Raw genomic sequence first — 25,703 nt, 5'->3', positions numbered from 1 at the left:
GCGAGCAGCCCTAAGAACATGCTCCCACCTCTACAGGGCACCCACTGAGGCAGAAACATGTAGAGACTGATAATCATGATAGGGAATACGTGAACCCGGACCAAGGGAGTATTCAGCTTGCTGGTGTTCCATTTGTATAGGCAATCATCTGCGTTCGCACAGCTCTTCGTCCGGCTCCGGACGGCTTTACCCCGTTTCTGAGCAGGTCGATCACGTGAGCAACACTGCCTTCTCTATGTTTCATCAAGACCAATACATAAGAACTTTTCGAGATAAATCGACTACAGCTCACTCTATGAGGGACATGATGTATATCATGACATCTCTTATTACCTGCAAAGTCCCTTGCCCACCTCTGGAGTGACCAGCACACAACAGCAACCACCCAGGTTGACCTAAGGGGTGCAGCAGCACACAATGAATGTGACGCCCATGCGCAAGATTGCATCATTACCACTGCCGGGAGGCTTCGGAAGAGGGTCGAAACTAGTCCAACACATAGACTCTAGGGAGTCGCGTAGCTCTTGCACTAGCTCTAGCTGAGACAACAGCACTGTAAAAGACAAATACCGATTCGTGTCGAGCACGCTGTTCGCATGGGAAGTATTGAGGACCATTCATATGCGGGGACCAACCCTAGCTCTCAAGTACATCGATAAATAAACTCGGCACAAAAGAGCAGGGCGTTTCATCGCACCAGATGAGATGGTGTAATCGCATTTGTAAAGACACCCCTTATGCCTTCCTCAAATATAACTTACGGTCCACTCATATGTGTCGGCGTCTGATCCGTAATCTGACGGTGGTGATGACGCAGGCGACATTCGGCAGGCTACTGGGACCGCTTGGAAGACCGATATGACTTCAACTTGCTGGACCAAGACCTGAGCTCAGACAAGAACCATATTAAACAATCCATCGACTTTATTGCTGACCAGCCACGCTGACTGCCCATCCTGAGCCTGCGTGCCAAGACAAGCTACTTGCTCCACTGGACCATACGCCGGTACCATGTGGGCCTTCGCCAGCGTCTCCGTCTCGCCTTCCGAATTGAGGCCGATAGCAAAGAGTCGAATAGACGTCTTTGATGAACTCTTCTGCCCTTGTAGTGTAGCGCATGCGTGCGTCGGCAAGGCTGGATGAACAAGGTGACCCAAAGACAGGCATTCCATTTCTACCATCGGCCTCATTGACGTCCACGGCTGACGCCTGCCACTTGAAATGTTGATCGCAGGACAACACCGAGAAGTCGATCCTGGGCCCAGAATCGGTGTCCTCTATCAGCGACATTGGACCGCTGTCGTGACCATGTGATAGGTGGAAGCGAACAATGCGAGGTACCTGTTTATGCATGAGACTAATCCTGAGTGGTCTTGTGTTACTCCACGATCCGCTGGGATCCCAAGAGCCGTCAAAAACTGGTCGTGGCGGATTCCGATGAGCTCCAGGGATGCCATCTCCTGGTATTCAGCCGCAACGATACACTTCTCTGTGACGGGGTCTACTACGGCCAGAAAAGTATCGGCTACAGCCAGAATGCAGTCGCGCCACCACCAAACTGCCAGCCAGACTTGATCGCGTCCACTTTGGATGAGCGGCAAGGACCAAACCATGATGTTCGAGCGCAGGTCGTAGAGGCAGAGGTAGCCGGCGTTGGTGATGCCCGCCATGTAGAGCCCATTGGGATCAGCAGAGAGGACGATAAACCTAAGACAGGTACTGAGTCATCTCGACAACCGCTTCGAACACTACCACTCATCCTCGGGAGGCACAAGTAGTCCTGTCTGTGTGGTTGGTAGCATTCTGCGTAGCTGGGAAGCAGAGTTGCCGAAGGTGTGGTAACTCATGCTAGCTATTCGCAGTTCAGTATCGAAATCCACATCCATGAGAATTCTCAACAATAAACTGAAGGACGACTTGACCTACCACTCAACTTCCTACCAGGTAATGTCCTCGGATTATATGTTCCGCTTCCTCAGCTAAGATCAGGGGTTTCCTTATTGCATTATCAAAAACCACTTCATAACTCTCTCCTTTTCATAGATACACGCAGTTAACTTTCTCACGGATTCTTCCACACGCGTTTTCAACGCAGTCAAGCGCAAATCCAATCCTCTTCCTTCTGAACTTATCGGCTTGAACGGAGCGTTCGTGTTCAAAAGGATGAATTGATTAATCAAACTCGACAGGAGGGTAATGGATATGCTTAACGCAAAAAGTAAGATCATACACTCCGACCTTGACCCCGACAAATAGGTGGGAGCAACAGCAGATGCCGACCCAGACTACCACTACTACCACCTGGGGCTTCCAAACATTAACGATACATGGACAGATGAATAGCAGACATAATCATCACCTAACATATGGCAATGATACCAGCAGCATTGTACACTACCGTCACATAGTATTACGGGACAGAAGGGAGCATCTAGCTCACTACACCCGAGTGAGAGCGCAAAGCAAAATCTTCAAATATTAAAAATTAGGATTGAAAAAAAACTGGCAAGTGAATAAAAACTCGAGAATAATACAGTGCCTCTAGCAAAGAATGCTGCTGCTGCTGCTCCTCACTTTCTCAGCAGCCGAACTGAGGTGGAGAAAAGCTGGGCCATCGGGCCACATGTACATGGGAATCAGAGATTAATCCCGATAAGGACCCCTGATGATGACGACGACTATCGGTGTTATTCAAATTACAAAAACTCTGACGGGGGGTTGCTGGTTCTTAACCTGCCAGCATTCCCAAACTAGTCCTCGTAAACGACGTCGATGGAGGCCCGTCTAAGATTATCCACAGACACGTTTGGGTAGAGCATCCCACGAAGCTGCAGAGCACGACAATAATCCACATAATTTTGAGTGCTCATAGTGAGGCCACAGCAAAGACTTGAAGCTGCTGCATAGGCTACTGCTGTAGGAGTTGTCGAGTCAGGCGTAGTATCGTAGAGCATGTATACCGGAGAGTTGTCACCACTAACCATATCATCGCTTCCCTCATAAGTAGACACACCCCAGGCAGTGAAGTCGCCACCAAGTGCCTCTGCACTAATCGTGAGCACAGTTTCTCGGACGTGCTTGGATGAGTTCTGCTGCTGTTGTTGTTGACCAGCTTCCTCCATGAGAGCTCGTTGATGAGGCAAGCGGCCGCCGCCATTGTTGTTCTTCTTCCCAGCCCCACGACCCGTACTGGCCTTCCTATACTGACGATTGTTCTTCTGAGAGCCGATCGGCGGAGTTTCCAACAGTGCTATACTATTGGTCACATAGTCCCTCTTGGCATGCTGCTGTTGTGGGCGTTGTCGGTGAAGCCCTTGGTTGCTACCAACCCGAGGGCGTTGTTTCCTCGCTGCATTATGAACATAAGGGCAGTTGTCACCCTTACGGCAGTGACCTTTGCTGTAGAACAGACACTCTTGTTGCTTGCATAACTCCACAGCCTCCATCCCAGTAACGTGTTGCAAGGGGCACTCGTCACTCCTACCACAGCGACCAGAGGACTGATAGGACCAGCAGAAACCACGTGGACCTCTGATAGAAGTAGTGGAGCTGTGCCTACGACGACCAACGCCACCGGACATAGCGAGGGGAGTGATATCCCCGACTGGTGATTGAGGATTGGCAGAGTCACCCCTACTGCTCAGTGAGGGAGGGCTTTTCTGAGACAAGTCCGATGGAGGGACAGGCAAAATGGCAGCGCCTTGGTTGACCATACACCGTAGACTGACAAAGACAACCTGACTACCCTATCACTACTGCTGTAACTATTTAGTAGTGCTACACTTCTACCAGTAGTAGCATCAACAGTAATCTTACTAACATAATCTTCAATACTACAACAAAAATTTCGAATAGAACTTTTGATAGTGCTACTACTACCTATAGTGATACTAATGCTACGACTTCCCATATTCCCACCACCATACGACCAGGAAATTCATACCACTTCAACCCGAAGTCTGATCTCTCGAGAAACACAGCATACTGAGCAAAACAAAATGCCAATTGTCATTATAAGCCTTGGAGAATCCCATGATAATAACTATCATCAGTTTTCAGGACCTGCGTTGCACAAGGCGGAATGGCGCATCATTCGTATCAAATCTAACAGTAGAATTAAATCATTCTCTGCGTTGACGACGGAGCTTCCTAAATGACCCCACCCTAAAACGCTAAAATTTGTCGGCATCAGCCTAACGTGACGACCGATACACGTGGAAGTAGAATAGATACGCTGTACATCACATGTTGTCTATCACAGATGACGCCTAGAATTGATCTCATGAAGATGATCAATAATATTAATACATGAGACTGATTTATCATCAAATCACCACTAATGATGAAATGATACCCACTGCCAGGGAGTTCGACTGCGGCCACATTCCGTTACTTAAATCCTATCTCAGCTAGACTACGTTCCTTATCCGGCAACCTCGACTCCGCTCGGCCAAAGAAGCAAGAGGATGCCTTAAGCTCAGAGAGCTGCTACCGCCCGATGTTGGAAACTGACAACACCCGACCGGCAATCCTCAGCCTCCATAGCCACATAGCGATGCAAATTTCTCAGAGTGAGCAACTGCTACTTGTAGTTGCAGATGATCCTCCCTCGTACCCAGGTAACCGTGAGGATGAGAGTACGACATTAGTGATAGGAAACCTGTGTGACAGTGAAGGCTATCTGAGAACTCAAGAGGTAATTAATGAAAATGTATTGGAGCAAAAGGACTAAGCCCAATGATGTCACGAAGTGTAGTATTCTCTAGTAATCGGTACCATACCATTACATCACTCCGTAGCAAAAATGAGACGACGGACACCCCTATCTATTAGAGGCATCCACAATGGTCCAAGGACTAGCAATAAGTTACCGCACCTTGGCGGACTAATGAAGCCTATGTAGACTTGAATAACATATCAGTTCCATAGGGAGTAGTAATAGTAGTACTAGTAGAGGAATAAGACTTGTCCCCGACAACGACAGTAGGCTCTTGTTCTTTGGCCAAGAAGTCTGTGCTTGTCGCGGACCTTATCGTTGTCTCCGCCTCCTCTTTGAGCAATGCTCGCACGAGAATAGCGACTATCTTCCGATGAGCCGAGTGGAGCCCATTTAACGTACCAGTGATAGTCATAACATATCCACCAACATCCATCTCGGCCTTGTCCATATCATTGTGGTGGGGGCGCTTCAGCTGAATGAAGGTTTCAGTCTCGTGCGAGATCCTTCTCATAGCGACCTCAGCCAAGATGATCTCATTGGCTTCAGCCTCTTTGAGAGGAAAGGAAATCGAGATTTTGGAGACTTCAATAGAAGGTAGCTGCTCACAGTGAGCAGAGGGCACCACGGCTGTAGGCGCATACGGGGACTGCGCTATCCGTGGCGATGAATACTCTATTTCCATTATCTTCATCATACCTGCCTTATCAGCCTGGATAGCATTTATGACCTCCTTACACACAATTCCCAATACACTCGGTAGACCTGCACATGCCTTACTGGACACTCTAATAATGTACTCATCGTTTTCGACGGCAATCGGAGCCCTAGGACAGATTGCCGAGCCCCCAGCATCCAACGCCGCGCAAAGAGCAGCGTCACTACCCAAACATATCAGAATGCCGTCCTCTTCACTTGCCGGAAAAAGGAAATTCTCGACAATGTCGCGACAAAGTGTACAAAGAGAATCCAAGCTCGACGATGCAACCATTAGCGCATGATAGCTGTTTTCAAGCACCATGCACGTCCCCGCGGAGAAGGCCAAAGCACACCCGGTCTGATCCTGGATCACCGCCTTACCCCGTGAGAGAGCGACAAATTGCGCATCCGATACGAGGAGCTTGAACCAATAAGGACCTTGGCAGAAAAGAGCAACACTCGCAGGATCTACCACAGTCGAGGACGGCAGTTTGAGCAGCTCCACTCCACTGAACGGGTCGGAATGATGAGAGTCTATGTAAGAAGAAGTCTCCGCCCTCGCCATGGTAATTATACAAGGCAAAAAACCTATCCACAAATTACGTGAATTCTTCACCTTTTCCCACTAAGCACAAAGAAGAGATGATCAGGTACGACGATTGTCTTGTAAGTGATACTACAATTCGATACAATTTTACTCAACTCAGTTAACGAGCTCATTTCTCAGATAAAACGGGGCGGTGAAAATTTCCGCAAGATCCCACCAGAGACGTGACGCAGAGTGACGACGTGCACGTGACGTGAAGTTCACGCCGTGAACCAAGGTTCCAAGACTAACTCACGATATGACGACATCAAACGTCACGAGCGTCTACAACATCACATCTCGCTGTTTTGCTGAGCTGGAACACATCGTCCAACGGTTAGCCTAGCCGAGCTTCCTAACCAAACCCCCCTAGACACTGACACTGACGATGATTTCGAATTCTAAGGCTAAACTGCTGATACTAAAACACTGCTTTCGGTCGCAACGCGTGACCACCACTGGTCGGTGGTAGTCTACCACCCACACAAGTTCAAAAGCGCGGCGACCCAGGATGACCCGAAATAGAACACTTTCCATTCTTCAACGGTGATGTTGGAAAGCAAAGCTAACAAACCGCCCGAATGAGCACATCAGTTTCTCCCCTCTTCCAACGCAATCTACACAGGAAGGTCACCAATTCCTTCACACAACTGCCAATGGTTGTTGATCAACAATAACACTTCAATAATACAGGTATTGGCTTGTTAAGCTCCACCACGCTTCCTTTGTGGAGATATGAGCCGTATGAATCCTCCTCTTGCCGTCGGAACTGCACGAATCAAACCATGACTTGAGAGTAATGGTAGTGGTAGCCGCTTTCGTAGACATATGCATCATCACTGATTTCACAACATATTCACAATGATGATTTCCATAATCAACATCATCGTGACAAAACCCTCGATTCAGTGATGGTCATAGCCAGGGAGGCAGCATCAACAACAGCAGCAGCAATAGGAGGAGGAGGAAGAAGAAGAAGGGAAACAGAACGGAACGTAGACGACGAAGATCAGGCAGAGCAATACTATGGGAGGCCACAAGGGGGATCATTTGCACTACTACTGTTACCACACCTCGGTCACAACAACTTTGATGATGAGAATCCCAACAATCCTCCATAGTGATAGTACAGCAGTTGCCACGAATACGGCAGCGACTGCATAAGTGCAGCTTACCCCCACAGAATGGCAATAACGACGACGATGATGATGATACAGGCTGCTCCACCTTCATAAGATATATTTCAAGTCACTCAAGACGAAATCAGTATAACCTCAGAATAGACTGAAGCTACTGAATGTAAACCAGACGGCAATAGGAGCATACTGCTCATGACGAAGATAGTAAGAGTAGCATGACAAACGGAACAGTACTCACTCTTGGGCTCAAACCAATACTCTAGTGATAAACCTTGAGCGAAATATCATCAAATTTACACCGCCGCACTCACTAAAGAGGTGGGTGCTGTTGTTGGGTGGTGGTAGCAGTAGTAGTAGCAGGATTAGCAGTGAGGAGTTCATCCAACGACGCTGACGTTGTGGACAATACTCCGGCACCACTAGGAGCTGAGGCCGCCTCAGGCACCACCGAACCAATAACAGATGAGGCCTCGCTGTTGAGCTCAAGGTTCCCCGCAAGAACATGTTGCTGCTGCTGCTGAGTCACCGGTGCTGCTGCTGCTGCCGCTACTCCAGATGGAATGGTCACCATCGGCGGTTGGTACGTAGAGGGTGGTTTGCTAGTGCTAGTAGTGCTATAGGAATCCGGAGCCGAATACAGACTCCTCCTCTCAGCAGGGGGTGAATGACTTGCACTTGGCGCTCTTCCCTGTTGAGAACCCGCTTCCGACAAGGTCGGTGATACCCTTCGCAACGAGTGGAAAACATCAACCATTTGCTGAGGTGCCTGCGTCCCCACTACATTCGGTAGAGAGGCGTTCCGTGACAACGAGGGTGGTGTACCAGTGTAGCTCACCGTGCGCGGCAACTTAGCACCCTGCGCCACCCAAGGGGACACTGTTGGAGGGACACTGCCCGACCTCGGTATTTGCGAACCAACACCACCACCACTGCTGCTAGCACCCACTGCAGCCGCACTCTGACGAGGCGGTGTACCGGGTGTGACAAGTGCCAAGGTGTCCCCTGATGGAGAGGAATGTTGGGCCGGAGGGGACTGTGATGGTAGCACCATACTAGTTGGATGATGTAACGGAGGAATGGTAGTAGTAAGAGCACCACCCGCCACACTGCTAGCTGCCGATGGCGGCCCAGCCGTCGCCGGAGCCGACAAACCGTACAGAGTCTTCTCCATCATATCCATCGCTTTAGCCGATTCTGCTTGTCGAGCTTGACGCTTTCGCTCCGCTTCCTAAACAAAAGACAATTCAATGAGCGTTCATTCATTCAATGAGCGCGGGTCTGCTACTACTACTGATACTAGGAGTAGGAGTACAAAATCTTACTATTAGGAGTATATCGAGCTATGTCCAGTAGATTTCTTACCAGTTTAGCCTTTAATTTCGCTTCTGCTCTCTTCGCCTCCCTCTCCTCAATCTTCTGTCTCCTCGTCTCCAATGAATCCACCAACAGCTGCCACGTCCGATCATCCATATTACCATCTACAGGGAGACTGTGGTACTCCTGAAAACCCTTAATTGCATCCACTGTGCCCGGACACATAACGCCCAGCTTCGGGAAAGCATTCAGCTTCACACTGGGAACTACCGCCGCCAGTGCTATCTGTACCCACGCCACGTCTTCCTCAGTAGGAGCATGACCATCGTTCAGCGGCGGAGGGATCTCCGGGAAAATTGGCACCTCTGACAACATCGTCGTAGAAGTAGGCCTACCGCTCGCCGTCGAATCAGCACCAGATTGGCCCGAGTCCGCCAACTCCGCATTAAGAACCTCCTTGTACAAATGCGGCACCACCTGCTCTAACCCCGCCCCCGAGACGGACTCGTTTGTAAGATGAGCCGTCGTCTCCAGCGTCAGAGGCACATACTTCGATAAACTAGCTTTCTTATTAATCTTCACCGACCCACTAACTCCACTCATAGACGGAACCTCAGCGTGTGAATGCCGTCCACTGACGCCCATCCCTGCATGAGAGGCGGGCCGAGGCGCTGGTGGCGGTTTGCCAGACCCTATCGCCACATGATTGCTCGGGGACACAACGTTGGCAGGCGTAGTGGGTGACGCTGCAGGCCCTTGGGCTGGTGGTCTCTCAGCTGCTTCAACCTCGACAGGCTCAACTGTAGCAGGAGCTGGTCGAGAAGGAACATTCACGGCCGTGGGAAGGTTACTCTCCAGAGGGGCCGGAGCCGTGGTCGTAGGGGTACGCGTGGGCACAGTCGCGGCAGCTGCCGCGTAAGTCTGCGGATTGATGGCCGCTTGCGGTTGAGCGAGCGGACCATTGTCCCTAGTCGCCCCCTCGGCTGCCTTCACTGCCGCTACTCCCTCTACAGCCACATCACCATCATTACTCACTGAAGTCGCCTCTGCCGTAGGAGCGAACTCCGACACTGTGACCGTCGAGCCATGGGGGGTCCTTGGGCGTGATAAGGGCGAGTCCGGTACCCTCGAGACCTGGCTCTCCCTCATCCTTGTAATCGGCGATGCCATCGATTCACCACCAGACTGCTTGGCAGCAGTAGTAGTAGAGGTGATGCTACTAGCGATCGCAGCAGCTACTGGTGCGGGCAAAGGAATTCCCTCTTCCAATGCTATCTGCTTGACCCTCATAAAAACAGCTTGTCGAATCTTCTGCACAAGTCGGTCTCGATTGACCTCGCGCCACACGAGGTTGTTCTCGAGCAACTCCTCAGCGATCGAGTCACAAGTGTCCTCATCCAGACTATACTCGAAGTTAATGCGCTGAAACCTGAGGGGAAACTGAATGCCAAAGTAGCAGCAATAGAACCTACTTGTCCGTCTCTGTTTCGATAAGCAGCACCACTTTAGTGACCCGGTCCGAGCCCAACTGGTGACGGCAAAATTGTTCAATCTCGGGAGGGAGGTGCACCGTGCCATCATGTGCCGCCACCGCTGCCATCACCTTCTCATTAGGCGGCCTCCTCGCCACGTCCCGACGTATCACAGCTTCCCCACCCGTTAGATTGGGGGAAGTGGCCGCCTCAATATGAGTAGTAGCCGATATAAGCTGAGGCGCCTCGCTCGAGTCGCTAGCAATGTCCTCCATACCAGCTGCTGGAGGGACCAACAACGGCTCCGTGACCACTGCCGCCGACACAGTCCGATCACTGAGAAAAGAAAGAAAATACTCCCAAAACAAACGACATGCAATAGCTTACTTGGGACCCAGCAGCCCCTCATTGGGCGTTCCGGGCTTCTGTCGGTCCACACCAGATGGGGTGTTCTTAACACTCTCAGTGTCGGCCTCCACTTCTGATGCTGCTATTGACGGCGACGGCTGCTCCGTGGAGCCCACTCCTTGCCGCTGCTGCTGCTGTTCTTGTTGTTGTTGAGAATCCTCCCTCTCCTCCTCACTTCTAGTCTCAGACTTGTGAATTACAGTAGACACGTCACTACGTCCAATACCCTCACCACTACCTCGAGGAGTGGTTGATGCCGAACGGTCCTCAGGAGCCGCCGTGACCACCACCACAGCTGGCTGGGCGACAACAGCTGGAGCATCATCACCACGGTTAGAGAGACCACGAGCTTTCCGCTGTCGATGCCCTTTCTCCTTAGAAGGGCTCTCATCATTAACCCCCTCATCACCGTCATCCTTAGTGGTCGATAGAGGCTCTAAAGTGGCCAACTCGTCACCATCATCCTTCTGGTCCCAATAAGGCATCGCTAGCAGCTCAGCTGCTGTGGGCCTCATCGCCGGTTCCTTCTGAATGCACTGCTCGATGATGCGCTTCAACTCCTTGTTCTGTATTCGCTCCAAACTGTCAGGCATCTCACCATTGATAACCTTCTTGTAGATTTGACCCGGAGTAGCACACTCAGCGTAGGGGAACCTCCTCGTGACCATTTCCAATAGACACATACCAAATGCATATATGTCAACTGGTGGACCGTACTTCTCCTCATACAACTCCGGTGCCATGAATTCAGGAGTACCAACAATAGAGGTAGCAACAGAGGCATGCTGCAGTGCAGTGGAAAGGCCGAGGTCGCCAATAAGAACCTTCCCGTCGCTACCATTGATAAAGATATTATCACACTTCAAATCCCGATGTATTACAGGCACCTTGAGCTGATTGTGCAAGTAGTTGATACCCTCTAGGATCTGCTTACACCACATCCGTATGACCTTAACCTTCAAGGGTCCATCCAAACGATTGATGTACTGTCGTAGAGAGCCGCCGTTAACGCGCTCTGTGATAAATACGACCTCCTCTTTCTTCTTGTTGATCCATGCATTGATAAAGGATATAATCCGATCGTGGTCAAGTGACTTGGCAATCTTAATCTCATCATCAATCCGTTTTCGCTCGTGCCTCGATAAATGCGCAAAGGAAATGACGTTCCAGGCGACCTCTCGACCAGTGTCGTTGTCGAACGCCAAATAAACCGTCTTATAACTTCCCGATCCCAATTTCCGATTAAACCGATGGAACCGCCCCTTAGGGCTCTTCTCCACTACACACTCCTGCCCAGATTGAGAACGTACCCGTCCAGCCACATGTGGTCCAGAACTACTGCTATCACTGCTGGAGCCCGAAGACTGACTAGAATGGTCTACGGAAATGTCATCATCTCCAGAGCCACCACCAGGCTTCTCATCCTCTGACGTAGTCTCATGCTCCTTTAAAGTCTTGGTCGGCATAATAGTAGAATGAGGTTCTTGTTGTTGATGTTACTTCTTCGCTAATAGTACTATTGATAATGATGAGAATCAGCAGCTTCTCGTAGAATGTTATTTTCCCGAACTGATACGGCGAGAATGTCAGTAAAAAGGCCGTATATGTTATACACAAGTTGGGCAGGTGACAACAACCAACGACTTCTGTCGATGGTCGTAAGGAACTTCCTAGATTCCAAGATTTGCAAGATTGCATATAAGGCTGATCAAGATTGCAAGATTTCACCGCTTTGGTGCGCATAAGCTCGGCTTCAGCGTAACTCATGCCAGGCAAATTAGCGGAAAACTTTCCCAACTTTGCGTATGCCGCGAAACTCATGTCTATGGTTCTCTCTCATGCGTTACTGCTTACCTCGTCGCTGGTGTGTGATCATCGGTTTCTGTTGATGTTCCTAGTCGAGGACTTTCCCTGTGGTAAAGGTCCATCTTAAGCGTCTTGCTCACTTGTGGCTTAGCGGTTCGCCAATCTCTCGTAACTGCAGCGGCATGTTCTGAATGCGTTGTGAAGTTGATGGTTGTTGTTGTAGTTTCAACGCTCATTTCACAGTAATGCAAGAATCTCATCAGCGTCTGCTCGAACAAGCCAAGGCCGCCCCTGACGACTTCTCGCGGGAGGCCGCTATTCTCAGCTCCAAGCCCGACTGGCAGTCGTAAGTCTACTACTGCTCGATTGCGATTAGATCTCAACTTTTGTCAGGCTTGAGAGCGCTGGTCAGATCCCTAAGGGTTCTGCCCAGTGGTTGGATCAGATTCACGGAACTTCCAGCAGTGCAGTGGTGACTCTCGCCCAGCGCAATGAGGAGGTAGGTTATTACGGTGTGTGACTTCGTAAGCAGTCATTTCCGTTGTCAGGTTTTGGTCGGCCTCCTTTCTGTTCTCAAGAGTGTTGAGGACATGCACGCTGTCCAGTACGCCCTAACTGTCATTTACGAGGCTACGTAAGCAAACAGTTGAGTCTGTAACTACAATTCATATCTATGTCATTTTAGTCGTTTTGATTGCTCCTTCTGGAACCTCCTTGTTGCCCTCGCTAGGAAGAACGACATGATGTTGCCCTTCACTCGTTTCCTCAGCTCTGACCGTGCTGCGGATGATTCCTATTCAAGCGACAAGGCTGTAAGTCACTTGGAATTGGTTGCTTTTAGACTATTCTTGCCTGTCAGCTCTACGTTTTGACTGACATCATGAGTCACGATGGTGGTCGAAAGTTCAATCCCCAGGAGGTACGTTTTTCCAACTCTCAGTCTGCCGCTCATTTTGTTGTGGTTTCAGGCCAAGATGATTGCCGATTCCGTTGCTGACGACAAGAACATGAAGTTCAAGGGTGTCAGTGACTTGGGGCGCCTCGATGCTTTCTGCAACCTCCTCAAGTTCGACGGTTTCCGCGCTGTTGTGTGGAACATCAGGAAGGTCCAGAAGTGCATCATGAACGCCATCTCTGGTGTTGAGTCTGCCGATCCCTTGGTCCTGTACCGTGGTGTCTTCTGCATCTGGTGTGTGAGCTTCAACAAGGAGCTTGTCTCTTCGTCAGTTGCGGATATGGGTGATGATATCGTTCAGGTAAGTCATAAGTTGGTTCGTAATTGCTCCTTAGGTGTGGTTTCTGGTCAGGCCCTGCTCTCGGTTGTTGCTAATTGCCGTGTTGAGAAGGTCATCCGCATGACTCTTGCCGTGTTGTCCAACTTCCTCGGTGACGACAAGATGTGCACTGCTATTGTGGAGAGTGGTATCATACACTATGTGCAGAACTTGGAGTACGAGAAGTGGCGCGATCAGGAGCTCTATGAGGACATCCGTAAGGTCGCTGCTATGATTGCCAGCGAGGTAGGTTGGACAGGTCATTCGCGTCTACATATCGTATTTTTAGGTCAGCACTCATACCAACTTTGAGCGTTATGAAAGGGAATTGCGAACCAACAAGCTCCGTTGGGGATTCATCCACTCGGAGAAGTTCTGGCTTGAGAACGCTGAGAAATTCGACAGGGAGCAGTTCGCTGCTGTTAAGGCTCTCGTTGCTCTGCTCAAGTCTGACTCCACCGACGACACTACTAAGGCCGTTGCTTGTCACGACATTGGCGAGTTTGCCCGTGTGTACCCAACTGGAAAACAGGTCTTGAACCGTTTCTCTGCTAAGCCGGCCGTGATGGCGCTTATGACTAGCAAGGACCGTGATGTAAGTCATTGGTGGTCATTGTTGTAGTTAATTGTTGTTGGTTTCAGGTCGCTCGCGAAGCCCTTCTTGCAACTCAGAAGCTCATGTTGAACAAGTGGCAGGCACTTCAGCAGGGCGCCTTGTAAAATGTTTATAGAGGTGGTTGTTGATGCCGTTGCTGTGACTGCAGTATTATCATCATCATTCCAACGTGCCTTTTTATCAAGTACAGTTGAGGAGTAGTAGTCCACAGTCACCCTGTCGTTGTTGCTGCGGCTGCTATCCGTCATGAGAAGCACTGTCGTTGTTGAGATAATTCTATCTGGTCGATTTGTCTGACTGCTCCAATATGCAGTGGAGGCTGTGGTGTTGTTCGTGCCTGTATCGGCTTTGAGATTCATCGTAGTGTTCTCGACATTAGTGCTGTGGAATATTTTCCCGTCCAAATGGTGTTGTCTGACGGCAGCCTCGCAGCTGTAGCATTGGTGATTATGTTGCTGTTGCTGATTATCCTCGAGCGACTGAGTTTCTTCTTCAACTATACCCTTTTGTGTTGAAGTTCGCGGAGTGATCAAATAGGTGTGGGATGAGGGTTGTCGGAAAATGGCTAGAATGGAACCAAGTGATGCAGGCTGTCACATGCACCTACTTCAGCGATGTCTGTCCCATCCCGAGTTGATGTGGAGCCTGTAACTGCTCTCTGGGAGGTGACAGTGAGTGGTATGTCCAGACAAGTTAGTCATAGACCAGCTAGTAATGATAAGGTAAGAAGGTTGTCGTCGGCAGTGGTGTGGCAGGTGGTATCTTCAGGTTGACCCGTAGTTGTCATGGTTTGATGCCACGTGAATCCTGACGGGGCTCTCCAACAGGGCCTGTGAGGGAGGATCTAGATGCGGTATGGCGGGAGAGGTTTCGATCATATTTGGCTTCGGGTCGTCTGGAATTCGGATGAGTCATTGCGTGTTCCGTCGTAGAATCGGTGGTTGTTTCTGGCCTATGTTTTTGTTGTCTCGAAAGCGCGTTCACTCACTAAATGAAATTCTGAAAGCGAGCTGGGTATGCTGGCACGAACTGGTTGTCGATACACGCTTCGTATGAATCATGTTGCATCACGGAAGATGCTCTACGATAGCCACCTCACACTTGACTAAGCATTAGGTAAGCTGCCAGATCCGTTAACGTGGTGTGAGGTGGTGAACCCTAGGAAGGTACTTGTGCTGTTTTGGGTTCCTCATATCGGGTATTCCTAAACACATAATGCGGAGAGATAGGAAAGTTATCGCTCAGTCTAAGAGGGTCAGTCATGGCAACCAGTGTTATGACAGAGTCGCCCAGAGAACGTCGCTTCGCTAGGAAGAATTATAGAGAATTCGCGGAGACAACTGGGAGCTAATACATTGCAGGAATGTACATCCACTGGGGACAATATTGGAAGTTACCTAAGAATATAAACTCGGCTTGTGAAAAGGTGGAGAGAGTGTCGCCTTTGAACTAGGGCTCCACTCACAGCACCTTCTATACCTGAACTCCCTTGCTTTTGCAGGTATCATATACTGTATGTTGTCTTATCCACGGGCCATCCTGACCAAAGCTGATGATGGCTCGAGTGAACGAGGCAGGGAGGCCTCATTGCTCGTAGAGGCTCTTAGCTCGGACCATCAATGAGTGCAGGTCACAGCTCGAGCGGGGGTGTAGCTGTTACACCGAAAGGCAGGGTGCCTCATCCCGTCCAGGAGGCCGCCGAGCCAGATAGTCTCGATGCCGTGGTTGGAGCGGCTCTGGCAGCAGTAGCCAGGTATGCGGAGTTCGCCCTTAGGCTGCATTTGCGAGGATGGCGGTGATAAATCGGATGCGGATGGCTTAGAGCTAACAAGGCCTCTTGGAGAGAGATGGCAGTGGAGAGACCATCAGCAGGTCCCGATCACACAATCGGCTGTCCCCATGGATCTAACCAGTGCTGTTCCCGAGGATATTCCTGCTTTGTAGTATTAACTGCCCTTGTCCTGATTGCAGATCCGCTTCGGTCAGTTGTTCGGACTCCTGGAGTATTCTAAGGGGGAATGGGGCTAGTCGGGCGTGGTGGCCTTGGCTCTTTGTCTGGTGAGAGGCACCCTACAGTAGACTCGTCGCTCCCAGATCGGCTTGCTGCACGGTATCTCTGATATCAGGCGTTTGCGTAGTATTGGCCTCTGTGTACTGTGTGCCTCTACCCCATGATCAGTATGGAGTGTTTACTGTCGTTTCCAAGGCTGACTGCTGTAGTTTGTTCATCGGTGGCAATGGTGGAGTCAGGCGTTGTTGTCCTACACTATGCGCCTTACAGCCGACCTCATAGAGCAGAGCGGGGAGCAAATGATCACCCCAGCTGGTGATAGGGCTCTGGTCCTACGTGGGTAGGAAGCACCAGCTTAGATCGTTGCTGGTCTCAATGGTGGTTTCAGATTGAAGATTCCTGTGATGGAGAATCTGAGTGCTACTAAGGACCATTACGACTGTCTGGATTTGACGGACAATGATATAGCGAAGATACCGAATGAGAGCGCGCCCCTAATGCGGCTACGTACTCTGGTAGTAGTAGTAGTAGTAGTAGTAGTAGTAGTAGTAATAGGGTCTCCTGCTGTGTGCGAAGCCACATGTGCTTAGATGCTGGCCAACAACCGCATCACCCGCATAGGCTCCACGTGCTTTGAAAACATGCCTAATCTGACCAGTGTGGTCCTCACGAACAACCGCATAGAAAAGCTGCGGGACCTCTACCCCTTGGCCCAGTGTAAGTCGCCTCGTCACTGCTGTCGTTTGAGTCCTGGCTTTAGTACGGCATTTGGAGCGCCTCACTGTGTTGGACAACGAAGTTTGCAATGCACAGCATTACCGACTTTTCCTCATACACATACTGCCTAAGACCGTACGGTTCATAGATTTCTCTAGGGTGAAGGATAAGGTAATGAGGCCGGTCTCGGGTGGTCCGCAGTGATGGGGGTAGGAGCGCGAGGCGGCAGCGAAACTGTTCGGTGGCCCAGAGGGGGAGAAATTCCTTCTTAAAATCGCCCCTAAGCTTACCCAAGATGAGGAGGGCAAGGCGGAGGCAAACGGCAAGGAGAATATCCCGAATGGTAGTAGGGGGTAGAAGGGTAGTCCAGCAGCCTAGTGCTGGTACGCTAAGGTACGGCTGCTGCTGATAAGGGGTTACTCCTATCTCACATTAAAGAGGCTATTGAGGCGGCGTCGTCGATGGAAGAGGTCACTCAGTTGGAGAAAGCCCTAAGGACAGGTTGTGCATGGCTTCTTGGGTACGTCTATCGTATCGTGGGTTTGCTCAGGAGAGATCCCTCCCGAGATCGAGGCACGGCTTGCTCCCTCCTCCTCCACTTCGACGGCCGGTAAAGACGTTTAATAATGTTCTGTTGCGGCATCGTCGGCTGGCCCCTGGGGGCTGAGGGCACTTGAGTTGGCAAGGCTCGAGGGGTCTGATTTTAGATCTTTTCGTGACTGTCGCTTATAATGTCACCGCCACTTCCTGGCTGGGATGACCCTGCATCAAGCACCGAGACGGCGCCTCAGCCCGGTCCTCCTCCAGCTGATTACAATGGGCAACGTCGAGAAAGCAGCTCTGGTGGTAGAGACCGCGGTAGGCATCGCAGCAACTCACGTGGGAGGAGTCGGGGTTCTGCCCGGGAGAGTCGGAGGCGTTCAAGGTGAGGCGGGTGCTGGTCATGTCATACCAAACCTTGACGAGATCAGATCCAGAGACCGCGGCACCCGACGTCGCCGCGCAAGGTCTGGATCGTCCTCGGGCTCTGAGAGCTCGCGAAGTTCGAGATCACGGTCCCGATCGAGACGGAGGCACGCGAGGAAAAGCGGCTGGGATGATGAGACGGAACAGCCCGGAGCTAAACACAGCAACTTTAGTACTGCCAGGGAACCGCTGCAGGAGACGGGTTATATATCGGTCAGGCTCGGCCCCTCCGGATGGTTCCATAGACCCCCAACAGCTCCTCTTGCAGCAAGCAATGCAGCCTGGTGGCGCGGGGGCTAATAAGAAGGCGAAGGAGGTAAACTGTGAGTCTGTTTGCCTGCCTTGCGATGTCATTGTTGGGATATATGCTCGCTTTCCTCAGCCGGGAGTTTGCTGACGAATTCGAGGAATCTATATGCGGATCCGGGTAGAAATGTTTCAGAAATTAATAGGAATTTCTCCAAAATTTCCTCGAAATCTTCATATTGTCTCCAACACACGTAGTTGATCATGTGCATATTTTCCCCCACTGTCTCTTGATCTTAGTTGTATGTGGGTAACCTAGCTCAAGGACAGGCGAACCAGGCCAACATACGGGCATTCTTCAACAACGCCTTATCGGCTCTACCAGAATACCAGCAGAAGTGAGCTTAAGTCGGCCAGTGACTTATTTGAGTTTAATTTCTCTCAGGTACGCTGCTCTATTGCCGACTGGTGCGGTGAGAGAAGTGAGGATGTCAGCGGAGGGCATGTACGCCTTCGTGGAGTTCGCCTCAGAGGAAATCGCCGTCACATGTTTGGAACTGGATAAGGCCGAGTTTCTTGGTAGTAGAGGATGACCTTGGAGAGAGTGCACGTCAATGGTGTGGTAATAGGACGACCAATGAAGATCGGTCGGCCCACGGGGCTAATATTACCGGGCCCTGCCCCGCCCCCGATGGACGTCAGCGTTCTGCGTAACCAGGGTTTCCTACCTAGTAAGGACTTCTACTCCCATGAGCGATGCCATGTGTTACCCTTCAGCTAAGGCGATGCCGACAAACCCTTCGCAGAACCGGAAGCAGCGCGAGCTCTACGTTGGGAATCTCGCGGTAAGGCAGTTGCTGCTTCCAGAGTGATGGACTGATAAGATTACCCTTGTGTTAGATTGGCGTGGTGACACCGCAAGTCCTTCACGAGTTATTCGAGCCAGCCTGTAAAGTGCTCCCGGATTACGACCCAGCTTTGGGGCCACCGGTGTTGCAAGCGGAAATCAGAGGCGATGGGAGGTAGTGCTTACTCGAAGGTTGATGGTGGAAGGCTGTGGTGGTCTCAGATTCGCCTTTGTGGAGTTCCAAAACGACCGACTAGCAACAGCCGCCTTGAGCATTTTCAACGGGGTAAGCATGGGGGAGGCGAGCTGGAGGAGATTCTTTGTTGTTTTCCTCGCTTAGATGGAAGTACTTGGGCGGCGTTTGATCGTGAGCCGACCCCAAGGCTTTGTGGAGGGCGGCTCACCCGCTGGTTTGCCGGCTCCGACTGGCCAGCAACAACAATGGAATGCCATGCCTCAACAAGCCATCGGGGGTTGGGGAATGACCACGACGGGTCAGGGTTGGGGTGGGGCTCAGCAGATGCAACAACATCAGTCCTGGGGCCCTGGAGGTCACTTGGATAACGCCAACACTATGCCGCTACAGAACCCACGGAATTTCGGAGGCCAGAGTGATGGTCAAGACGCGGCAGCCCGAGCTGGGGCGGAGGCGGCTCAGGCGCTCTTGGGGGGTGGTAGCCAGCAGCGAGGAGGGTGGTGACCTCGACAAGGACGTTTAGAAGGACCTTGGGTCGTGGCCGCCACGGTAGTATCAACACCGACAACACCATTATCTTTCGAGAGATAAGAGCAATGTTTGGTTGTCTAGGGTGTTGGAGGGTCTGGGGATTTGTTTCAGATTGATAGGATTGTGGTGGGTTTGGTTCAGCTAAATGGATAACTCGGTTGCGAATGCGTGCTGGTTCATTTTTTGACCACATTTGTTGAGTAGTGTCGGCTGGCCCAAATCCGGGAAGCAGCTGTGTAGGTATACATGTGGTCAGGAAAGTGGCAGGCAGAGACTTCAAAAAGTCTCCTATAGGGATCGGTGAGCTTCTCCCGGGGGAATGGCAAGAGCGTCCATTGTGGTGTGCAGATACTCGACTCCGGGCCAGTACGCCGAGATGTAAGATTACATCAACATGTGCGAACTAGCTGTGCTTGTCGGCAAGGCTCATGATGTACATCTTTTTGCGGCAAGGTGTCGCAGATACTATCAGGTTAGTCACTTATACCATACACTTGGAGTGGGGATAGTATTCATCATGATAACATCGGCAGCATCGAAACTATTTACTGACCGTAGGTGCTTAGTACAGTGTGTGTCAGTTGGATGTAGGAAGTAACGCAATAATCTCAGTTCGGGTAAGGTGTACTTACCGAATTGGAGTACCGTTGATAGTTCAGGTTATAGCATTTCAATAATGCTTCCCGTCGGGAAGGTCACGAGACGGAAACCGATGATCGTGAGATACACGAGAAAAACCCACTTTCATGCAAAGTTCAAGTTGATCTAATAGTATCTGATTAGCTAATTGACAATTAGTAATTGTGGTGCTGATCTGGTTCTTGACAGACGTGATTGTTATTTGTTGAAATGTTGAACCCAGCGTGCAAGTGGAACAGAAATCTCATTAGGATATATCAGCATCGATAAGGGAATGTTCTAGTGGGATGGTTGATAGCAGTTGCCAGCTACAAGAGCTCCCTTGTACGTAGGAATATTTTAACAAATGACCCCCCCCGATTCTGCTACCGAGAGAAAAGCTGAGGGTCTTACCGAGAAGGAGATCGAAGATCGGTTGCGCCCGATCAAGTCTATCAGGAACTATACACGGGGTAATAGTGGTACCGAAGTCCAGCGGCTCGACTCGTTATTCCTATGCTGCCTCATGGCTCCTGTCAACATTATGCATGCCATTGCAATCGTGGACTTCAAGAGAGAGGTTCAGCAGAGATATGAGCCTCCCATGACGGACCGTATCAACGATACCCGATATCCACGATGCCCAGATGCACGGATGGATCTCAGTTCGGCGACTATGAGGGAGTGTACACTCCTCCCTGAGATCGTTAGGCATGAGTGCGTGGTAGCTACTGCCGATGGTGGTGAAAAGCTCGATTGTCCTACTCCTGCGATTACGGTATTCACAGAGTTCGCTGTGCGGATGCTTGGGAAGTCTCTGGCTGAGCTTGGGCTCATTGTGCGACTCCGTTTGAAGGCGTTATTGGATCATACAGATTATGGCAACAATGCAATTGTAGAGAGGTGGGAATTCATCGGTGTTCTCAAGGACTGGATACGGGGATTTCCTAATTTACACGATCAACAAGTGCCCGATGATGCCAAAATCCTGCAGTATTTCCCCTACAGGGAATGGGCGGATTTGGGAACAAAACGACCCGCCGGTCAGGAATTACGTGGGACTTATCAGTTTCAACATGAGATGATGGCATATGACTTGGGGCGGCTGCAATACATTCCGGACTATTTGCTGAGTCACATCATCGTTCAAGGTCGGAGTAAGGCATTAACTTACCATGCGATTCAGAACAAAGTTTGGACGAGGATATTTGAGTTGGTTTTTGAGCCGGGTAACCAGGAGATTATGGCTTGTTATGATGCGTGGAGGGAGCGTGCATCATCTGAGGAAGTGCTAAATGCACGGTCAGGGTGCAACACTATATTCGAGCCGTTATTTTCTATTGATGCGGGTGCCTACCGATCCTATTGTAAATGTGGCAGAGATAACCCTGGGAACGTGATGGAGTCGTTGACGGGCTTCGTTCTGTGGGACTTGAATGATGCAACGACGGTTTGGATACTTCTTCTGATGGCTATCAAGTGCTCTTGCCCAGAACTGAATACTACGCTTCCCAGAGTTATCCAGAGTATTGAGGCCATGGGAAGGGCAGCATCATCAGCGCCTATGGGCTCTGAAGTGGCGTATTCTTTACGGGAGCCATCTTCAGGTCGTGATATGTATTGGAGGGGTTTTGTGGAAAATTTGGCATTCTTGGTTGGTAAGGGGGCACTGCGCTCGGAATATTCTCCATGGCTCAAGCTGATGATGCGGAGTCTACCTATGAAAAACGAGGATTACAGCTACACCATGCGATCCACCCCCAGTAGATTGGGTGGGCTCGTACGAAAGAAGTCGAATAGTACTAAGAAGGCCGACAAACAGCGTCGAAATAAGAATGTGAAGCTAAAGAAGATGAAACAAACATGGATCACAGCTAAGATGGGAACATCACGCAGCGTAAGCAATCCAGTTCATGCGCGTTCATTTTTCTACGCTGCCTCTCTATCTTAGTTGTATGTGGGTAACCTAGCTTTAGGACAGGCGAACCAGGCCAACATACGGACATTCTTCAACAATGCCTTATCGGCTCTACCAGAATATCAACAGAAGTGAGCTCGAATCCGCCAGTGACTTATTCGAGTTTAATTCCCCTCAGGTACGCTGCTCTGTTGCCGACTGGTGCGGTGAGAGAAGTGAGGATGTCAGCGGAGGGCATGTCCGCCTTTGTGGAGTTCGCCTCAGAGGAAATCGCCGTCACATGTTTGGAACTGGATAAGGCCGAGTTCCTTGGTAGTAGAGGATGACCTTGGAGAGAGTGTACGCCAGTGGTGTGGTACTAGGACGACCAATAGAAATCAGTCGGCCCGCGGGGCTAGTACTACCGGGCCCTGCCCCGCCTCCGATGGACGTCAGCGTTCTGCGTAACCAGGGTTTCCTACCTAGTAAGGATTTCTACTGCCATGAGCGATGCCATGTGTTACCCTTCAGTCAAGGCGATGCCGACGAAACCTTCGCAGAACCGGAAGCAGCGCGAGCTCTACGTTGGGAATCTCGCGGTAAGGCAGTTGCCGCTTCCAAAGTGATGGATTGATAAGATTACCCTTGTTGTGTTAGATTGGCGTGGTGACACCGCAAGTCCTTCATGAGTTATTCGAGCCAGCCTGTAAAGTGCTCCCGGATTACGACCCAGCTTTGGGGCCACCGGTGTTGCAAGCGGAAATCAGAGGCGATGGGAGGTAGTGCTTACTCGAAGGTTGATGGTGGAAGGCTGTGGTGGTCTCAGATTCGCCTTTGTGGAGTTCCAAAACGACCGACTAGCAACAGCCGCCTTGAGCATCTTCAACGGGGTAAGCATGGGGGCGGGCGACCTGGAGGAAATTCTTTGTTATTTTTCTCATTTAGATGGAAGTACTTGGGCGGCGTTTGATCGTGAGCCGACCCCAAGGCTTTGTGGAGGGCGGCTCACCCGCTGGTTTCCCGGCTCCGACTGGCCAGCAACAACAATGGAATGCCATGCCTCAACAAGCCATCGGGGGTTGGGGAATGACCCCGACGGGCCAGGGTTGGGGTGGGGCTCAGCAGATGCAACAACACCAGTCCTGGGGCCCTGAAGGTTACTCGGATAACGCCAATACTATGCTTCAACAAGCCATCGGGGGTTGGGGAACGACCACGACGGGCCAGGGTTGGGGTGGGGCTCAGCAGATGCAACAACACCAGTCCTGGGGCCGTGAAGGTTACTCGGATAACGCCAACACTATGCCTCAACAAGCCATCGGGGGTTGGGGAGTGACCACGACGGGCCAGGGTTGGGGTGGGGCTCAGCAGATGCAACAACACCAGTCCTGGGGCCCTGGAGGTTACCCGGATAACGCCAACATTATGCCGCTACAGTTCCCACGGAATCTCGGAGGTCAGAGTGATGGTCAAGGCGCGGCCGGCAGCCCGAGCTGGGGCGGAGGCGGCTCGGGCGGTCTTGGGAGGTGGTAACCAGCAGCGAGGAGGGTGGAGGTTTAGAAGGAACTTGGTCGCGGCCGCCACGGTAGTACCAACATCGACAACACCATTATCTTTCGAGAGATAAGAGCAATGTTTGGTTATCTAGGGTGTTGGAGGGTCTGGGGATTTCTTTCAGATTGATAGCATTGTGGTGGGTTTGGTTCAGCTAAATGAATAACTCGGTTGCGCATGCGTGCTGGTTCATTTTTTGACCACATTTGTTGAGTAGTGTCGGCTGGCCCAAACCCGGGAAGCAGCTGTGTAGGTATACATGTGGTCAGGGAAGTGGCAGGCAGAGACTTTCAAAAAGTCTCCTATATGGAGCGGTGAACTCCTCCCGGGGGTTTGGCACGAGCGTCCATTGTGGTGTGCAGATACTCGACTCCGGGCCAGTACGCCGAGATGTAAGATCACATCATCATGTGCGAACTAGCTGTGCTTGTCGGGAAGGCCCATGATGTTTTGCGGCAAGGTGTCGCAGATACTATCAGGTTAGTCACTTATACCATACACTTGGGGTGGGGATAATATTCATCATGATAACATCGGCAACATCGAAACTATTTACTGACCGTAGGTGCTCAGTACAGTGCGTGTCAGTTGGATGTAGGAAATAACGCAATAATCTCAGCTCGGGTAAGGTGTACTTACCGAATTGAAGTACCGCTGATAGTTCAGATCATAGCATTTCAATAATGCTTCCCGTCGGGAAGGTCACGAGACGGAAACTGATGATCGTGAGATACACGAGAAATCTACTTTCATGCAAAGTTCAAGTTGATCTAGTAGTATCTGAATAGCTAATTGTCGTGCTGATCTGGTTCTTGACAGACGTGATTGTTCTTTGTTGCAATGTTGAACCCAGCGTGCAAGTGGAATAGAAAACTCATTAGGATATATCAGCATCGACAAGGGAATGTTCCAAAGGGATGGTTGGTAGCAGTTGCCAGCTGCAAGAGCTCCCTTGTACGTAGGAATATTTTAACAAATGACTCCCCCCGATTCTGCTACCGAGAGAAAAACTGTGGTTCTTACCGAGAAGGAGATCGAAGATCGGTTGCGCCCGATCAAGTCTATCAGGAACTATACACGGGGTAATAGTGGTACCGAAGTCCAGCGGCTCGCCTCGTTATTCCTATGCTGCCTCACGGCTCCTGTCAACATTATGCATGCCATAGCAATCGTTGACTTCAAGAGAGAGGTTCAGCAGAAATATGAGCCTCCCATGACTGACCGTATCAACGATACCCGATATCCACGATGCCCAGATGCACGGATGGATCTCGGTTCGGCGACTATGAGGGAGTGTACACTCCTCCCTGAGATCGTTAGGCATGAGTGCTTGGTAGCTACTGCCGATGGTGGTGAAAAGCTCGATTGTCCTACCCCTGCGCTCACGGTATTCACAGAGTTCGTTGTGCGGATGCTGGGGAAGTCTGTGGCTGAGCTTGGGCTCATTGTGCGACTCCGTTTGAAGGCGTTATTGGATCATACAGATTATGTCAACAATGCAATTGTAGAGCGGTGGGAATTCATCGGTGTTCTCAAGGACTGGATACGGGGATTTCATGAATTACACGATCAACAAGTGCCCGATGATGCCAAAATTCTGCGGTATTTCCCCTATAGGGAATGGGCGGATTTGGGAACAGAACGACCCGCCGGTCAGGAAGTACGTGGGACTTATCAGTTTCAACATGAGATGATGGCATATGATTTCGAATTGGTTTTTGAGCCGGGTAACCAAGAGTTTACGGCTTGTTATGATGCGTGGAGGGAACGTGCATCATCTGAAGAGGTGCCAAATTCACGCTCAGGGTGCAACACTACATTCGAGCCGTTATTTTCTCTTGATGCGGGTGCCTACCGAGCCTATTGTAAATGTGGCAGAGATAACCCTGGGAACGTGATGGAGTCGTTGACGGGCTTCGTTCTGTGGGACTTGAGTGATGCAACGACGGTTTGGGTACTTCTTCTGATGGCTATCAAGTGCTCTTGCCCAGAACTGAATACTACGCTTCCCAGAGTTATCCAGAGTATTGAGGCCATGGGAAGGGCAGCATCATCAGCGCCTATGGGCTCTGAAGTGGCGTATTCTTTA

General features: G+C 50.7%; 7 protein-coding genes across 7 annotated transcripts in view; 5 read left to right on the top strand and 2 right to left on the bottom strand.

Annotated features, from left to right (window-relative positions):
- Positions 1-2,197: 2,197 nt before the first annotated feature.
- Positions 2,198-3,713, bottom strand: Pmar_PMAR003681 (hypothetical protein; the record flags this gene model as incomplete). The annotated part of the gene is made up of 1 exon (XM_002784376.1): positions 2,198-3,713. One exon carries the CDS (start codon positions 3,711-3,713, stop codon positions 2,751-2,753), a length of 963 nt encoding a protein of 320 aa, XP_002784422.1. The 3' UTR covers positions 2,198-2,750.
- Positions 3,714-4,788: 1,075 nt separating this feature from the next.
- On the bottom strand, positions 4,789-11,801 carry Pmar_PMAR003680 (conserved hypothetical protein; the record flags this gene model as incomplete). Its single annotated transcript, XM_002784375.1, has 8 exons — positions 4,789-4,826; positions 4,949-5,598; positions 7,726-7,829; positions 7,977-8,143; positions 8,195-8,369; positions 8,504-9,884; positions 9,928-10,263; positions 10,315-11,801. The coding sequence occupies 8 exons, from the start codon at positions 11,799-11,801 to the stop codon at positions 4,789-4,791; spliced, it is 4,338 nt and encodes a 1,445-aa protein (XP_002784421.1).
- Positions 11,802-12,386: 585 nt separating this feature from the next.
- Positions 12,387-14,135, top strand: Pmar_PMAR003679 (vacuolar ATP synthase subunit H, putative; the record flags this gene model as incomplete). The annotated part of the gene is made up of 9 exons (XM_002784374.1): positions 12,387-12,487; positions 12,535-12,640; positions 12,690-12,775; positions 12,827-12,953; positions 12,983-13,060; positions 13,110-13,397; positions 13,449-13,661; positions 13,705-14,010; positions 14,058-14,135. The coding sequence occupies 9 exons, from the start codon at positions 12,387-12,389 to the stop codon at positions 14,133-14,135; spliced, it is 1,383 nt and encodes a 460-aa protein (XP_002784420.1).
- A 2,164-nt stretch (positions 14,136-16,299) lies between these two features.
- Positions 16,300-17,418, top strand: Pmar_PMAR003678 (U2 small nuclear ribonucleoprotein A, putative; the record flags this gene model as incomplete). Its single annotated transcript, XM_002784373.1, has 7 exons — positions 16,300-16,382; positions 16,431-16,557; positions 16,633-16,759; positions 16,803-16,930; positions 16,973-17,102; positions 17,153-17,260; positions 17,310-17,418. 7 exons carry the CDS (start codon positions 16,300-16,302, stop codon positions 17,381-17,383), a joined length of 777 nt encoding a protein of 258 aa, XP_002784419.1. The 3' UTR covers positions 17,384-17,418.
- Positions 17,419-17,575: 157 nt separating this feature from the next.
- Pmar_PMAR003677 (conserved hypothetical protein) lies at positions 17,576-19,518 on the top strand (the record flags this gene model as incomplete). The annotated part of the gene is made up of 9 exons (XM_002784372.1): positions 17,576-17,684; positions 17,944-18,041; positions 18,272-18,369; positions 18,417-18,550; positions 18,601-18,702; positions 18,749-18,816; positions 18,872-18,993; positions 19,041-19,104; positions 19,159-19,518. 9 exons carry the CDS (start codon positions 17,576-17,578, stop codon positions 19,516-19,518), a joined length of 1,155 nt encoding a protein of 384 aa, XP_002784418.1.
- Positions 19,519-20,530: 1,012 nt separating this feature from the next.
- Positions 20,531-23,593, top strand: Pmar_PMAR003676 (hypothetical protein; the record flags this gene model as incomplete). The annotated part of the gene is made up of 9 exons (XM_002784371.1): positions 20,531-21,739; positions 21,827-22,060; positions 22,115-22,212; positions 22,260-22,393; positions 22,444-22,545; positions 22,592-22,659; positions 22,718-22,839; positions 22,887-22,950; positions 23,006-23,593. The coding sequence occupies 9 exons, from the start codon at positions 20,531-20,533 to the stop codon at positions 23,591-23,593; spliced, it is 2,619 nt and encodes an 872-aa protein (XP_002784417.1).
- Positions 23,594-24,590: 997 nt separating this feature from the next.
- The window catches only part of Pmar_PMAR003675 (hypothetical protein), a gene marked incomplete at both ends in the record, with an annotated part of 1,254 nt that continues 141 nt past the window's right edge, over positions 24,591-25,703 (top strand). Inside the window, one exon of the mRNA XM_002784370.1 lies at positions 24,591-25,703. Coding sequence (XP_002784416.1) covers positions 24,591-25,703 — 1,113 coding nt within the window.

The sequence above is a fragment of the Perkinsus marinus genome, assembly GCF_000006405.1.
Source record: "Perkinsus marinus ATCC 50983 genomic scaffold scf_1104296935302, whole genome shotgun sequence".
Lineage (NCBI taxonomy): Eukaryota > Perkinsozoa > Perkinsida > Perkinsidae > Perkinsus > Perkinsus marinus.
Note: the sequence above shows the minus strand (reverse complement) of the source record. Positions and strands in the feature narration are given on the sequence as shown.